This window comes from Lynx canadensis, chromosome C1 (genome assembly GCF_007474595.2).
Source record: "Lynx canadensis isolate LIC74 chromosome C1, mLynCan4.pri.v2, whole genome shotgun sequence".
Classification (NCBI taxonomy): domain Eukaryota; kingdom Metazoa; phylum Chordata; class Mammalia; order Carnivora; family Felidae; genus Lynx; species Lynx canadensis.
Window position 1 is genome coordinate 107,797,402 of NC_044310.1, and position 15,810 is coordinate 107,813,211.

Sequence of the window (15,810 nt, forward strand, 5' to 3'; positions counted from 1 at the left end):
CCTTCCTACTTTGCAACAAATTTGAAACTATGGTATCGTGTTATTCCTGATATTCTGAATCTATCTTGTGCCTTAAAAGCCTCACACAGCACATGCTTTGGTGTTCACCTGTTTTTCTCTTCTCAGTTTTGGAGAATTAAAAGCAATTTTACTTTGGGAAATCTCTTAAGACAAGTCCTGAGAAACCATGCTTAGGGAGGGCTGGTTGAGTGAATGGCTTCTGTACAAAACTTGTGTGGAGGCACCTTAGCTACAAGTGGAGCCAAGTGTCTGCCCCATTCCTGGTCCAGGGAGTCTGGGGAGTTTGGTAATTGAACGTTTGGTACAGCATTATCACCAAGTTCAAGGCACTATCTGTATAATACATGCTGCAACCACAACCTACGGATGAAGCTCTAAAATACTATGCTGAAAGAAAGAAGCCAGACCCTAAAGAGTACATACGGCATATTCTGGTCATCTGAGAAACTCCAGAAAAGACAGATCTAGTCTGTGAAACAGAAAGTAGGTCACTGGGGCATGGGGGGAAGGGTGTGGGGAATGACTAGGAGGTGGGAGGGGGCTTTTTTGAGAAATAGAAATAGATTTTTATCATGGTGGTAGTTACATGGGTGTCTACATTTGTCAAAATGCATAAATCCATCCACTTTAAATGAATACATATAAATTTATAGCTCAAATAAGTTGATTAAGAAATGTATAATGACATGGGGGGCCTGGGTGGCTCAGTCAGTTGGGTGTACGACTTCAGCTCAGGTCATGATCTCGTGGTCCATGAGTTCGAGCCCCGCGTCAGGCTCTGTGCTGACAGCTCAGAGCCTGGAGCCTGCTTCCAATTCTGTGTCTCCCTCTCTCCCTCTGGCCTTCCTCCGCCCATGCTCTGTCTCACTCTCTTTCTCAAAAATAAACATTTAAAAAAAAGAAATGTATAACAACAAAAGGAAAATTTGCAAATATTTGCACAGTTCTCTTTTTTCCTTCCTGTTCTCAAAGCTGTTGGGCATTATAATGTCAAAAAAATATGTTTGAAATTCAATAATTCTTATATGTGTGTGTGTGTGTATATATATATATATACATACATATATATGTATATATATGTATATATATATATATATTTTTTTTTTTTACTCCAGTAAACCTAACTCAGAAAATACTTCTAAATATAAGGCTCTTGACTTTAATCCAGCTGATTATGTAAGAACAAACAACACAAAGCAAACTTTTATTAATTTGTTATTTCCTGCTGAGAACATTAGACAGAGAGATGCTTTTAGCTGTGACTCACATGATGTATTTATACTTACTTAAACTGCACGTGTTTATTTGGCCTATTCTGACTTTTAATAGCGTTACATTAACTACGCGCCACATTTTCTCCCTGCCGTTTGGGTTTGGCTTCATCACTTGTTTTCTGTGCTAATAAAAGGTAGCTATTCGTATTCATATTTACCTATCTTTTCTGAGGGGCACATAGGGGACTAATGAGATGTTTCTGAACCTTCCTCCTTCTGACAAAGGCTGGTGCAGTGTAAACGTGTGCAAATATCCTGAGGCCTCATCTCTGACTCCTCTCCTCTTGCCCTTCCAGCCTCCAGAGCCAGGTGCACACCCACCCGGTGAAGACAAGATTGAAGATAAGCAGTTCCCCACTTCACCTGCAGAACCAGAGCAACAGGGATGGAGTCAAGAAACAGACCATGATGATTTTGAGACATTGTCCCACCAGAGCGAAAGTCAATCAGACACAAAAACCTACTCCTTTGAAAGTGCTTCTGACACAGAGTCCCTGCCTGGTGGCTTCACAGGGGGAACCTGCCTTCCTCTAAGTGGTACCTCTGTGGACAGAGAAGGACACTGGGGATGCCCTGACATCCTAGCAACCAGAGCTCCTCAGGAGCAGCATTCAACTAATGTCCCTGAGCTTGACTCAAAAGAGGAACTAGATTTGTCCCCTGGCTTCAAGGAAGAGTCTTATGAAACTGAGTTCCAAACCTTTGCTGCAGTTGCTGGAGAAGAGAAGACAGAACACTTCCAGGACAACAGTGTGGCTAGCCTGGAGCAAGAGTCTTTTCTGGCAGGGTCTCCTCACCACACAGAGGGCTGCTTACAGGGCACCACAGGCAGCTACAATCTCCAGCCAGCAAAGGCAACTGCACAAGTCCTCAGGGGGTTCTCTATTTCTTCTCTTCAGAAATCCAGGTCTGAGAGTTGTCTGGACATCCCAGTGGTCTGGCCCTTCTTTCTCTGGTGCTGTGAACTGGGCCAGAGCTGGCCACATATCCACAGCAGGGCCAGGGGACCAGGGCTACCTTTCAAAGGCCCTGAGCACAGCACAGGCCCTGTGGGAGCCAGAACAAAAAAGGGAAGTACTCTAGGCCCTGAAGAGTACACAGACTTGCTCTGCTTCCAGCCCTGCTCTGATGCCCCTTGCCAGCTTCCTTTAGGGACATCTTGCCTCCTACATGCCAAGCTTCACCACAGTGCCCCCGAAAATATTAATGATGAGGACAGAACATCCACAGAGCACTGCTGTCAGCACATGAGGACACTGACTAGGGCCCATTCCATAGCAGTGTTTCCCTTAAGATACCCTGAGAATCCTCCAGGGCAGAATTTTGTGAAATTTGGGACTCATTTGAAGGAAGGGACTGAAGCAGAACGAGACCCAAGAACACAAAACCCTCTCCACCCTGTCTTCACCCGACTGTCTCCTTTACTTCCTGCTTCCCAGAGGAGGGCCCCTTATTTGCAGGATCAGTATAAACCCAGTGCTCTTAGCTGGAAAAGGGCCTTTCAGGACACACCCTGTGAACATCTCTGGCTGGAAAACCAGTTGGGACAGGATTCTAGATCCTGTCCCGTCTCTTCATGCCTTACTGCGGACTCTGTGAGCTTTAGCACAGAGGAAGTGCCAGTGCCCACAGAGTGCAAGTCGGAACATAGCCCAGAAAACCTACAAGAGGAACCCCAAGGCACTGGCCCTGCACCAAACGATGCTGATGTGAGTGACAGACAAAAGCACCTTCAGGACATTTCTGTTGAGGCAGGAAACCAAACCAGTAATTACGGATCAAAGTACATTCTCAGTGAGAAAAGAAAGCCACCTGTTAGGGCCAAGTTCCCACATTGTTCCAGCAATAGCGGGACACAGGTGTGGAACAGCGACTGGATGGGTTGCTGCAAAGTGAGTGATTGTTCAGATACTCCAGAGACCACCCTGAAATCAAGTGCAACAGGCACCTCAAAGGAGCTGGAAGATGTGATGGTTCTAGACCCCCAAGGCACCAAAAGTGCCTTGCCGGAATTTTCAGAAACCAGAGCAGCCCCTGTGTCTCGTTGCAGTGGTGGGGATGAGTGTGACCAGGGGCTGGCGGGTGGTGCCCAGCCCTCTCCTGAGGGCCTGAAGCTAGAGCCCAAGGTGGAAACATCTAGGGGCAGGTGCACACTCATCATTGTAGCTGTTGAGCAGAAAGGTCTGCAGGCCACCAGGAGGAAAACAGGTCCTCTTCCAGAAACACTGTCCGAATTTCTGGAGGAAAAACCAGGATCTCCCTGCGGTGCTGGGACGACCTCCTGGGAGTCTCCCAGGGCTGGGAAACCACAAACTTGCGGCAGTGAGTGTGAGCTGCCGGAGGCCAGCAGACTGGCAGAGGACGATGGGACTCTTCAGCAGGGGGCCCACGACGCAGAGCTTGCGATAGTTCTGGTCCCCGAAGCTTCCTCGGAAGAGAGGCCCAGGGACAAAGACACTTGTTCCCAGGAGCTTGCCCAGGCCCGGCTGAGCAGGGGTGAGGCTGCCGAAGAGAAACCGCCTGGGGCAAGGTGGATCCCCGGTTTTGGGACACACAGGACACAAGCTGCTGGGCCTCCCGCTCCCGGGCCTGAAGATGCTCACGGGGCCCAGGGCCTTCACCCTGAGACGGGGAGCCGGGCCGGCGGGGCGGAGGCGGCGCAGACGGGTTCGGAAGCCCCAGCCTCTGCCTGCTCCCACGCGCCCCCGCCGCCGCCGCCGCCGCCGCCGCCGCGGCAGGGCCAGCCCCTCCGCCCCTGCAAGGCCTTGCAGGAGCCCGGGAAGCGCCGGACGGTTCCCAGAGTGACCTCCCTCAGGAAAGGCAGGTCCGCCTCCCACAGCCCAGGAGTGGAGCCCGGCGCGCAGGGACACGGGCGTCTGCAGCCCACTCGCCCCGCTCCACCCGGTGCCTCCGCCCCGACCGCGGGTTCTTCGGGCCTTGAGGAACTGCGTGCAGACGGTCGGGGCCCTGCGGCCTGTTGGCCGCACCAAGTGGGTGCGGGCGCAACTCTGAAGACCATTCTCCGGGGCGCAGGTGGGGAAGCTGTAGGGCTAAGGAAAGGGGACCATGTGGCAACACCAGAGGACCTGGGCAGCAGGACACCGTCCTCAGAAAGGGCTGATGCCAAGAGACTCAAAACTCCAGAGAAAAGGCTCAGGGCAAGGCTGGCCTTAGCTCATAAGACCTTTGCAAATTTTTTTGAGTCAAAGGTTTTAGAAAAAGAGAACACTGATGAATGTTGTCCAGGTGCCCTCAAGGGCCGGAAGGAGAAGAGCAGGCCGCGCCAGAGTTCCTGGCGTGCATTTCTGAAAAACAAAGATGTAGAAGCCCCCAAAAGGCCCGCCGTAGTGAGTCTGGTTCCAGGACCGGAAATCTTGAATCTCCTCAGACCCTCTCCCCCAGGGACCAATAGTCACTGTCAGGAGCAGGCAGAAGACAAGGAAAGCTGTGTGTTTGGAGATCACTGGCCACCCCCACATGCTCCCACACCTTTGTCATCCAGCAATTTGGTCTCTCCAGATAACAGGAGAAAAAGTGAACCAACCATCAAATGCACAAGCCCCCAGGAAAGTGGTAGGTACCTAACTTCAGGTATCTTTCCTGAGAAGTCCTGGCTGATGTCACTCACCAGCCCTTGTGCCCAGCAGACTGGGATCAGCCACACCCTTCCATCCAGATCTGCCTGTTGCTTGGCATATGGGAGCCAAGGCATGCCCAGCAAACCCATGAGTCCCAAGCCCCGAAACCCCAGGCCTGGTGCTCATCGGGCAGATTTCCACTACCCTGGCAGGAGCAGTGCTGTCTCCATGGTTTCGCTTGGAAGCTACATGGATGTGGATAACAGCTCAGAGGCTTCTGAAAGGCCCAGGACCCCCAAGGCCCCAGCAAGCCTCCTACTTTCTCTGCAAACACTAGACCAGGATGACCAGAAGGAAGAGAGCAGGAAAAGAGGCTGGCATCATCATGGCCTGAGCACAGCACCCTCACTCAGGGACCTTCCTGGGACTGAGGTGAGTTGCCTGTGATTCGCACCAACCTCTAAATGCAAGAAGCTACATGGTAAATGTTCCAAAGTGAGGGGAGAGGTGAAGCAAGAAAGCCAGTCTGCCTTCTGTGGGGAGGGCACCACTCACACTCCCAGATGGCCCAACCCTAATCAACACAGTGTGTGACCAATTTCTGGGAGTAAACTAAGTAAATAGTAATCTAACAAATAAGAACTGGCATTTCGCTATAATTTTGTGTTTCTGGTTTTTTTTTTTTTTTCCTTGATAAATCCAGCTGTTTAAATTCCTTTTTCTTCCAACTACCTATTGATAGTCTTTGCCCACCAGGTGTTCGATGCAGGCTTTTTTTGTGTCTGCCTTCATCCTTCCCCACTGTGAAATTTTTAAAAAAGAAATTTCCCTATGTTGTCTTCTAGTATTTTTAATATGTTTATTTTTAAAATTTAGCTATAATACAATTGAATATGTTTCAGTATAAAGAGATAGTTGGTGCTTCTGAATTTCCACAGGTGCTCAATAAATGTTAGTTCCCATCCCTCTTTGCCTTTCAAATCTTACCGGAGGAGAGGGAAGGCCTAGTGCGCTTGCATATCAGAACACGTAGGAAGACAAGAGAGTACACAGGAATGGGAAGGGGAGAAGACCTTTGAAGTCTGCTCTCTGGATGAGTCCTGAGCAATCACGGAACTTGAAACTCAACGTGGATATATGAAGGCTCCCTCTTGTGGCTGCTTCTGGGAGAGCAGGCAGTGATGGTTGGAGTAATTAACAAGGAATTCAGTCCGCATTCCCGTTTCTGCCTTCCACAGTGAGTGCATTTAAGGAGCAAGATTTTTTATTCCAATACCATAAGACAACCATTCTTAATATTTGTTAAATTTTCTTCCAGCTTCTTTTCTATAAATAATTTTTATATATTTAACATGGTTGTGATAATGCCATTTAGAGGCCTTAGCTTTCTATGATTTTGCATCCTACAGTTTGTTTACTGAAAGCTCTTTTAAGGGAGAAATTCAGAAGTCATACAGAAAGACACAATGCACAAATGTATACATAATATATTGTCATAAAGCAAAAGCAAAAGCATAACCTTCACCCACCAAGAAACACATTACCAGCCCCCAGCCCTTCCTGCTCAGCATGTCCTTCTCTCCGGCCCTAACCACTGCCAACTTTTATGGTGTTCACTTCCTTGCCTTTTGTTATAATTTTACTACTTAACTTTACACCCCTGAACAACATAGTTTATTTTTGCCTGTTTTTGAACTTTATGTAAATAAAACCTTATGAATTCCTTTAAACCTATCCATTCTATTGTCTGCTTTCTTTAGCTCTAATTATGTTAAGACTCATCCTTAACGCTGTGTATCTAATGTTCTTTCATTGTCATTGTTATACAGAATTACTTTGAATTAGCACATGACCCTGTGTTTGTTAGCTACTTCAGGGCTTTCTCCAGTTTGGCATATCATGATTAGGGCTTCTTGGATTGTTCATGCCCAGGTGCGTACTGCACAGGCACATGCATTTCTGCCTGGTGCATTATGAGGAGTGGGATAGCTGGGTCATTGGGCGGTGCAGATCGTCAGCTTTATTAGATACTGTCAAATATTTTTCCAAAGTGATTATGCCAATTTATACTCCTTCCTTTAAGAGTTTCTTTTGCTCCATATTCTCATCAGCATTTGTTTGGTATTGTCAGTCTTGCTAATGTTAGCCATTCTGCTAGGTGGGTAGAAATATCTTGTTGTGGTCTTAACTTTGCATTTCCTTTATGTCTAAAGAGGCTGAGCATTGTTTGTATGCTTTCTGACAATTTGGATATCCTGTCTGAGGACATGTCTGACCTAATCTCTTGCCCATTTGTCTTTGAGGTTGCCTTTTTCTTACTAATGGTGTATATTCTGGATATAAGCCCATTGTTGATTAAATGTGCCACAAATATAATTTCCCACTCCATGGCTTATCTTTTTCCTCAATAATGGTATCTTTTGATGAATAGAAGTTCTTAATTTTAATCTTTTCAAGTATATCCATATTTTCTCTATCCCAAAGTCATGAATAGAATTCCCTAAATCACTTTTATGAAAAATTTCTTGGCCTTTTTTTTTGTATATGTCTGTGAGATGCCTAAAATGGGCTTTTGTGTTCTGTTGGTCGGCTTGTCCACCCTTGTGCCCATTCAGTGTCTCATCACCGTAGTAGCCGTATAGGAAGTGCTGCTGCCAGCTGATCAGATCCTCCCACCTGGTTCTTCTTCAGTATGATGAACACTTACTGAGTGCCAGCCACCTACCAAGCCATATTCTAGGTGCTGTGGATACAATGTGGAAAAATATATAAAGATCTCTGTCCTCAAAAGAGGGGCAGGCATGATGGGAGTAAATAAATAATTGAGCAAATAAGATTATTTCATATATTGAAGAGACTGTAAAAAAATGAAAATGTAATTAAGATATTCACAAGGTTAATGGGATGGAGAGTTAGGGGCTGTGAGGCTGGGCCTCCCTTACCTTGCAGGTTTGGAGTCTAACAGTTGAGCCAAGACTTGGGTCATGAGGAACCAGAAAAGGGGGCCTTTCAGGCCAAGCCCAACATTTCAGTGATGTGGAAGATTTCCCTTGCCTACACACTGCCATATAATTTAGCCCTCTATAATGTCACCTCACACCTGAGAAACCACAGCATATTTGTGTGTCTATATGATGGAAAACAGGAGGAGGCAGTCTTCGGGTGTTAAGGTGCCCTTTACTCATAGAGATTTCTTCCCCCTACCTTTTTTTTTTTCCTGAGACAGCTTTTCTTTTTTTAACTTTTTATTTAAATTTTAGTTAGTTGGGGAGCCTGGGTGGCTCAGTTGGTTAAGCATGTGACTTCGGCTCAGATCTTATAGCTCTAGAGTTCAAGCCCCATGTTGGGCTCTGTGCTGACAGCTCAGAGCCTGCAGCCTGCTTCGGATTCTGTCTCCCTCTCTCTCTACCCCTCCCCCATTCATGCACTGCCTCTCTCTCTCTCTCTCTCTCTCTCAAATATAAATTAATGTTAATTTTTTTTAATAAATTTTAGTTAACATACAGTGCAATATTGGTTTCAGGAGTAGAATTCAGTGATTCATCACTTGCATACAACACCCACCGCTCATCTTAAGTGCCCTCCTTAGTACACATCATCCATCTAGCCCATCCCCCACCCATCTCCTACGGGAAGGAAGAAAAAAAGGGGGAGAGAGGAAGATTTGTTCCCTTTTTAATTCAGGTTTAGTGGCAAGGAATGTATGATTCTAGGGAAAGCAAGCTCAGCATCTTATCTATAATCTTATTTGTGTACACAAGGGTTTGCACCCCTGGCTAAGGGGGCTTAGGAAGAAGACCAAGACCAAGAGGGAGCAAGATGAGAAAGAACTGTGGATGTGTGAGAAAAATGGGGAAAAGTTAGAAGTTTTGAACACCTGTGCGTGTATGATTCCCACTCTGTTACCTCCTAACCCTGAACCTTGCTGTAAGACCTCTGTTTTTGTATCTGCAAGGGTTGCATGAGGGGATCTCTTAGGCCTCTGCTAGATATTCATAAATATCAACTTTATGAATGGATGGTGGATAGTTTTCCTGACCTTCCCTCCATAGTCTTCTCTGATTTTGATAGCAAGGATCCAAGGTACTGCTTCTACTTAGATATTTTTAAATGGAGTCTGGGAGAGGGAACATTGTGAACATTTTCTAACCTTTCTGATGGGAATATAAAACAGTACAATTACTCTGGAAATAAAGGTTTGGCAATTCCTAATGAAACAAAACCTGGGTTTACCATACAACCCCACAATTTCCCCCTTGTACATTTATCTCAGGGAAACAAAACTTAGTTTACACATGAACCTACAAATAAATGTTCACAGCAGCTTTATAGCCCCCAAACTGGAAACAACCTAGATGTTTTTCTGTAGGTAAATGGTTAGTTAACACATGGTTTGGTTTTTTTAATGTTTATTTATTTTTGAGAGAGAGAGAGAGAGAGAGAGAGAGAAGACAGAACATGAGTAGGGGAGGCAGAGAGAGAGGGAGACACAGAATCCTGAGCTGGCTCCAGGCTCTCAGCTGTCAGCACAGAGCCATGGTTAACAAACTGTGGTACATCCCTAAAATATGAACACATGTAGCAACTTTGACACATGTAACAACTTTGATGGATTTCAAGGGAATTATACTGAGTGAAAAGAAAAGCCAATAACAAAAGGTTATGGACTACAGGAGTCCATTTATACAACATTCTTACAATGAAAAATGTATAGAGATGAAGAACACATTAGTTGTTGCCAGAGGTTGAGGGGAGAGTGGTGGGTGAGATTATAAAAAGCAGCAAAAAGATCCTAAAGTGCTGACTCTGTTCCATATCTTGGCTGTGGTGGTAGGTGCCTGAACCTACGTAAGTGATAAAACTGCACAGAACTACATATACACACACATGCGCACACACATGCACCCCACACACAGAAATAACTGCAAGGAAAACTAGGTAATCTGAGTAAGATCTGTGGCTCGTGTCAATATCCTGGTTGAATATTGTAATATTCTATAAGATGTTACCATTATGAGAATCTGAGTACAAAGTACAGGGGATCTCTCTACTTCTTATGTCTGCATGTATCTACAATGATATCAAAATTAAAAGTTTAATTAGGGAAAAGCACATTTATGTCATTAGTTTAATGGCCGCATGCTATTCAACTGTATATACTCATTACAATTCTTAATCAATTCTCTGTTGATTTAAACATTTAGGTAGTTTACCACTTTTTAACCCATAAATAACGCTACATTGAACATCTTTGCAGATAAGTTACTCAGAATGTATTATTCTCTCTTTTTTATCCCATTTTTAAAAATTATCAAAATTTTGCATGCATATGGTTATAAAATCACAAAGTACTTAGATAATGCTTCTCAAACATTAAAGTGCATGTAAATCACCAGGGCTCCATTGGGGCGCAGGTGCTGATTCAGGTGTTTGGATGAGCCCTGAGGTTTCCATTCTGACAAGTGTCCAGGTGCTGTGACAGCTGGTCCTCCCCCTCACTGGAGGTAGTGAAAGATCAGAAGACTTATTTGAAAATGACAGCCACCTGGCCCATCCTTCCCCTGCCCAGAGAAAACCAAGTTAGGTTTTAATGGTAATTTCAAACTGCCATGTTGATTTATTATTTTAAAATATTATCTATTAACTTCCAGTTATGATAGTCATGAAGATTCCGCATCTTACATTCCATCCCCCCTCCATTCTCATCTTCCTATACCTTCTTTCCCAACCTACATTTAAGTCCATAACAAGTGATTATATCATTATGGATATGAAGATATTCTTCAATGTAAAGCGAAGCAGTGGACTACAGTGACATTTCTTATGTGTTTTTTTCTATAGTTAATAATTATTGCATTTTTCATATGTGTGGTTTTCTATAAATCTATCCTTAAATTTAACTATGAGATCACTTATAAACTATTTTCTAAATATTCCAACACATCAGCATTCTATCAAGTCTCTACTTTCTCCTCGAGACCTTCCTTCCAGAACTTTCTGACCTCCTGCCGTAAGTTGGACTAGTTGTTCCCAAGATACAGCTTTTTCCTCTGGTTTCCTGTTTCTTGGATCCTGAGGCTTCCTTTAGTCCTTTATTGTGTTCAAGAACATCCCTCATTAGCCTCCTAAGAATTTTAGGGTTCTCTCTTTTATCCCTAGTGTAATGAAATTTCTTAGCAATTGTTCTGGATGTGAGTTTCTTTTTATTCATTGTGCTAAACATTCAGTGTACCCTTTAAACCTGGAGACTCTTAACCTTCAGTACTGGGAAAATATATATAAGATTTATTTGATAATTTTGTTCTCTCCTTTTCACCCTGGGACTCCTGTTAGAGGTTGCAACTCCTTTACAAGGCTTTAATATTCTTAACATTTCTGTGAATGGTATCTCTACATCTTTGTTTTATTTTGGGGGGGTAGAGGAGAGATTTTCTCAGATATATTTCCAACCCTCCTATTGAATATTTTCATTGTCCTCTAAATTTTATTTTGTAATAAAAGTGACTTTTTTCTGGTTGTATGAATAATACATGCTCATTATAAAGAACTCCAACAATATATAAAAATAGAACATAAAAATTCTCTGTAATCCTCTCACTTTGTTGTAATCAGCCCAATATTTTGGTGACCATCATTTTATTCTTCAATATATGCAAACACACTCAAAGTCACATACACAATTTGTTACAAAACAGGGTATCACTCTTGCTGTTGTGGTTTTTTTCGAGAGAGAGGGCGCAAGGGAGCAAGAGGGAGAGGGTGGGTGGGGGAAAGTGGGGCTTACCTGGGGTTCATGTTCACTTGAAGTGGGGCACAAGTTCACCAGAAGAGGTTCACGAGCTCACCAGAAGCAGGGCTTGAGCTCACCAGATATGGGGACTTGAACTCATGAACTGTGAGAGCATGACCTGAGCCAAAGTCAAATGCTTAATGACTGAGCCACCCAGGCACCCACACTCTTGCTGTTTTTAATCATAGAGATGTTACCACTGTCCTTCTAACCTCCTCAGCATCACCTCATTGTGGTCCCCCATTAGCCCATGCCTCCAACCTAGTGACTGACATTCTATATTTTCTCCATACTCTTTTTTTTAATGTTTATTTTATTTTTGAGAGAGAGAGAGTATGAGTGGACAAGGGGCAGAGAGAGAGGCGGACAGAGGGTCCTGAAGTGGGCTGTGCACTGACAGCTTTGGTGCTGACAGCAGCGAGCCCGACGCAGGGCTTGAACTCACAAACCGGAAGATCCTGACCTGAGCTGAAGTCAGACACTCAACCTACTGAGCCACCCAGGTGCCCTTATTTCTCCATACTCTTATAATCATATATAAATACATACTTGTACATGTGCATTCACACCTATATAAACACCCTTTCCTGTATCTTATCCTTAACAACATTCATGGAAATGTTCCCAAGTTACTTGTAATTATAAGTAATGGGGCTGCATAATATTCCATGCTGTAAGGGTCTCAAAATTTGCTCCTCATTTCACCCATAGATAGCTACACACTTTTCCAGTTTCATTTAGTAAACACCATTTTATATATATAACTTTATAGATTAGTACATTTTAGTGGATAGAGTCTTGAGTGGAATTGCCAAAGATTATAAGCATTTTTACACTTTAATTGATTCCAGATTGTCTTCCAAAAAGGCTACAATATTTCATATTTCCAGTAGCATTTTACACTGCCCCACATCTCCATCAGTAATGAATACTATAATCTTATAGTTTTTGTTTTGGTTTGGTATTGTTGCTATTGTTTTAAAACTTAATTTAATTGTTTTAATTTTTGTTAGCACATATTTACTTAACTAGATTTGCTTTTTCTTGTTCCCTTTTGCTCTTTTTTAAACTTTTTATTTTAAAATAATTATAGATTCACAGGAAGTTGAGAAATAATACAGAGAGATCCAGGGTACCCTTCATCTAGTTCCCCAAATGTAACACTGTATGTAACTGTAGAATAATATCAAAGCCAGCAACTGACATTGGTAGGATGCTTGAGTGACTCTGTCATCTTATCACACATGTGGTTTATGTGACTACCACCAAGAGCAAGATAGAGACTGTTCCATTACCCTGGTGCTACATTCCTCTACAGTCACATCCTTCCTCCCCTTCGCTGACTACTTGCAACCATGAATCTGATCTCCAGCTCTACAATTTTGCCATTTCAAAAATGTTACCTTTAGAGATTGGCCTCTTTCACTCAGCATAAATCCGTTGATTTTTTTTTAAGCTGTTGTGTATATCCATAGTTCATACCTTTTTATTGCTGAATACTATTCCATGGTGTGGCTTTACCATATCTTCCTTAACCAATTACCTGTGGAAGAACATTTGTGCTGTTTCCAGTTTGGGGCTATTGCAAGTAAAGTTCCTATAAACATTCAAGAACAGGTTCTTGAGTGGACAAAAGTTTTCATTCCTCTGGGATAAATCCCCATCAGTGTGGTTGTTGAGTTGTATGGCAGGTATATTTTTAGTTTTTTAAGAAAGTGCCAAATTCTTCCAGAGTGGCTATACCATTTTTACATTTCCACCATCTATGTATGAGAGATCCAATTTTCTGCATCCTCACCAACGTTTGAAATTTTAGATGTTTTTCATTTTATGTGTGCTAGTAAGCATGTGGTAATAGCTCATTGTGATTATGATTTACATTTCCCTAAGGGCTAGTGATGTTGAACATCTTTCATGTGCTTATTTGCTATCTTAGTCAGCTAGGCTGCTGTTAAAAAAATACCACAAACTGGATAGCCTAAAATTTATTTATTTCTCACAGTTCTGGAGACTGGGAAATCCAGAATCAGGTACTGGCAGATTTGGTGTCTGGTGAATGTCCACTTCATAGATGACCTTCTGCTCACTGTAATGTCACAGGCAAAAAGGAACAGGGTGCTTTCTGGGGCCTCTCTTACAAGGGCACTAATCCCATTCAAGAGGGTCTGCCCTCAAGGACTAATCACTTCCAAAGGCCCCACCTCCCTATACCATCACGCTGAGGGTTAGGATTTCAACATGTGAATTTTGGGAGGACAGACGTTCAGTCTGTAGCACTTGCCATGTATATATCTTCTTCAGTGAAATGTCCCTTCATGTGTTCCTCATTCTCTAACCGAATTGTTACTTTTTACAGTGGAGTATTGAGAGTTCTTTTTTAAAAATGAGATAGACTTGACATAACATTGCATAAGTTTAACGTGTATGTGTTGATTTGATGGAATTATATATTGCAATATGGTTACCAGCCCTAGCTAACATCTCTATCCTGTCACATAATTTTCATTTCTTTTTGTGATGAGAAAATTTAAGATCTTGTCTCTCAGCAACTTTGAAGTTTATAATACAGTAACTACTGTGCTGTGCATTAGATCTCCAGGATTATTCATCTACCAGGTACAAGTTTGTACCCTGTAACAACATCACCCAATTCTCCTACTCTCCAGCCCCGGGTAACCACTGTTCTGCTGGTTACTGGAACATTAAAGTGATCCTTGGGAATGTTATTTTCCTTTAATTTTTCACATTCTGTGAAGTTGTACATAGCTGTCTTCAAATTGACTTACTGCCTTCAGGACAGAAATACCTGCTATTAGCTCTGCTGGTGATTCTGAGGCTTTCTCAGACCTGGTATTAACCCGTTTCATCCTTCTTATCCCCTCTTCTGATTTCTTAAGTTTATATGCCTTCTACATCCTGCAAAGCACCAGCCCGGGTGTGACAGTCTCCCTTTTGTTTTCCAGAAGGTGTTGCTAAAACTCAAGCTTGGGTTCTGTCCCTTGCCTACAGACTAACTGGTTTTCTACATGTGCTCAGTAGCCACTTTTTCCACCCTTTTTATTTCAGCCTACCTATATTATTACCTCTGAAATGAGTTTCGTACAGCGCACATATACTTGGTTATATCATCTACTTTGCCCTTCTCCACTCGTAATTGGTCTTTTAACCATATACTATTGACCATTTATGTTTAAAATTTTTATTTTTTGTCTTCTGTTTATTGTTTCTATGTTCTTTTTCCCTCAGTCCTATGGGTTTCTTGAGTATTTTTGAGAATTCCATTTTTATGTATGTCTAGCATATTTTAATCTCTTTTTATAATTTTTTTTGGTGGTTGGCTAGGTGTTACATTGTATATATACAATTTTAAACATGACTGGTGTGCACATTTTGCAGTTCAAGTAAAGCATAGAAACCTTACCTACCTTTACCCTCTTCTGTTTATAATATAATTATCTTAAATATTTTCTCTAAATATACTGTGAACCACCTCAGGTAATGTTATAACTTTTGCTCCAGATATCAAAACATAATTTGGAAATCTCAAGACGAGAAGGAATGTCTGTTATATTTACCTATGCTTTTACTCTTTACATAGTTGTTTTTCTTTCCTGATGTTTGTTGCAAGATTCTGACTTTTACCATCTGTTTCAATGCTTTCTTTAGACATTTTTTAATTGAAATATAGTTGACATACAATATTAGTTTAAAGCGGACAACAGAGTGACTTGACAATTATATACATTATGAAATTGTCACAACAAGTGCAGTTCCCATCTGTCACCATACAAAGTTATTACAACATTATTGATGTTCCCTACACTGTACTTTTTATCCCCAGGGTCTATTTATTTTGTAACTAGAAGTTTGTACCTCTTAACCCTCTTCACCTGTTTGCCCCATCCTCCCATATGCTCTTCTCTGGTAATCACCAGTTCTATGTATTTCTGAGTCTATTTTTAGTGTTTTATTTGTTCATTTATTTTTTTAATTCCACAAATACATAAATTATATCATGTGGCATTTGTCTTTGTCTAACTTTAACTTAGTTACTATAACACCCTCTAGGTCCATCCATGTTGTCATAAATGGCAAGATTTCATTCTTTTTTAAGGTTGGGTAATATTCTATCGTGTATATACACCAC

At 42.5% G+C, this 15,810-nt stretch overlaps 2 protein-coding genes across 2 annotated transcripts in view; both read left to right on the forward strand.

The window, feature by feature from the left end:
* LOC116738217 overlaps positions 1-4,880 on the forward strand; it is a 98,954-nt gene extending 94,074 nt beyond the window's left edge. The window contains exons 2-3 of the mRNA XM_032594100.1: positions 1,592-4,642; positions 4,815-4,880. Coding sequence (XP_032449991.1) covers positions 1,592-4,642; positions 4,815-4,880 — 3,117 coding nt within the window. The remainder of the gene's footprint in view (positions 1-1,591; positions 4,643-4,814) is intronic.
* ARHGEF4 (Rho guanine nucleotide exchange factor 4) overlaps positions 4,204-15,810 on the forward strand; it is a 176,270-nt gene continuing 164,663 nt past the window's right edge. The window contains exon 1 of the mRNA XM_032594386.1: positions 4,204-5,305. Within this exon, the coding sequence (XP_032450277.1) occupies positions 4,913-5,305 (393 nt within the window). The 5' untranslated portion in view covers positions 4,204-4,912. The remainder of the gene's footprint in view (positions 5,306-15,810) is intronic.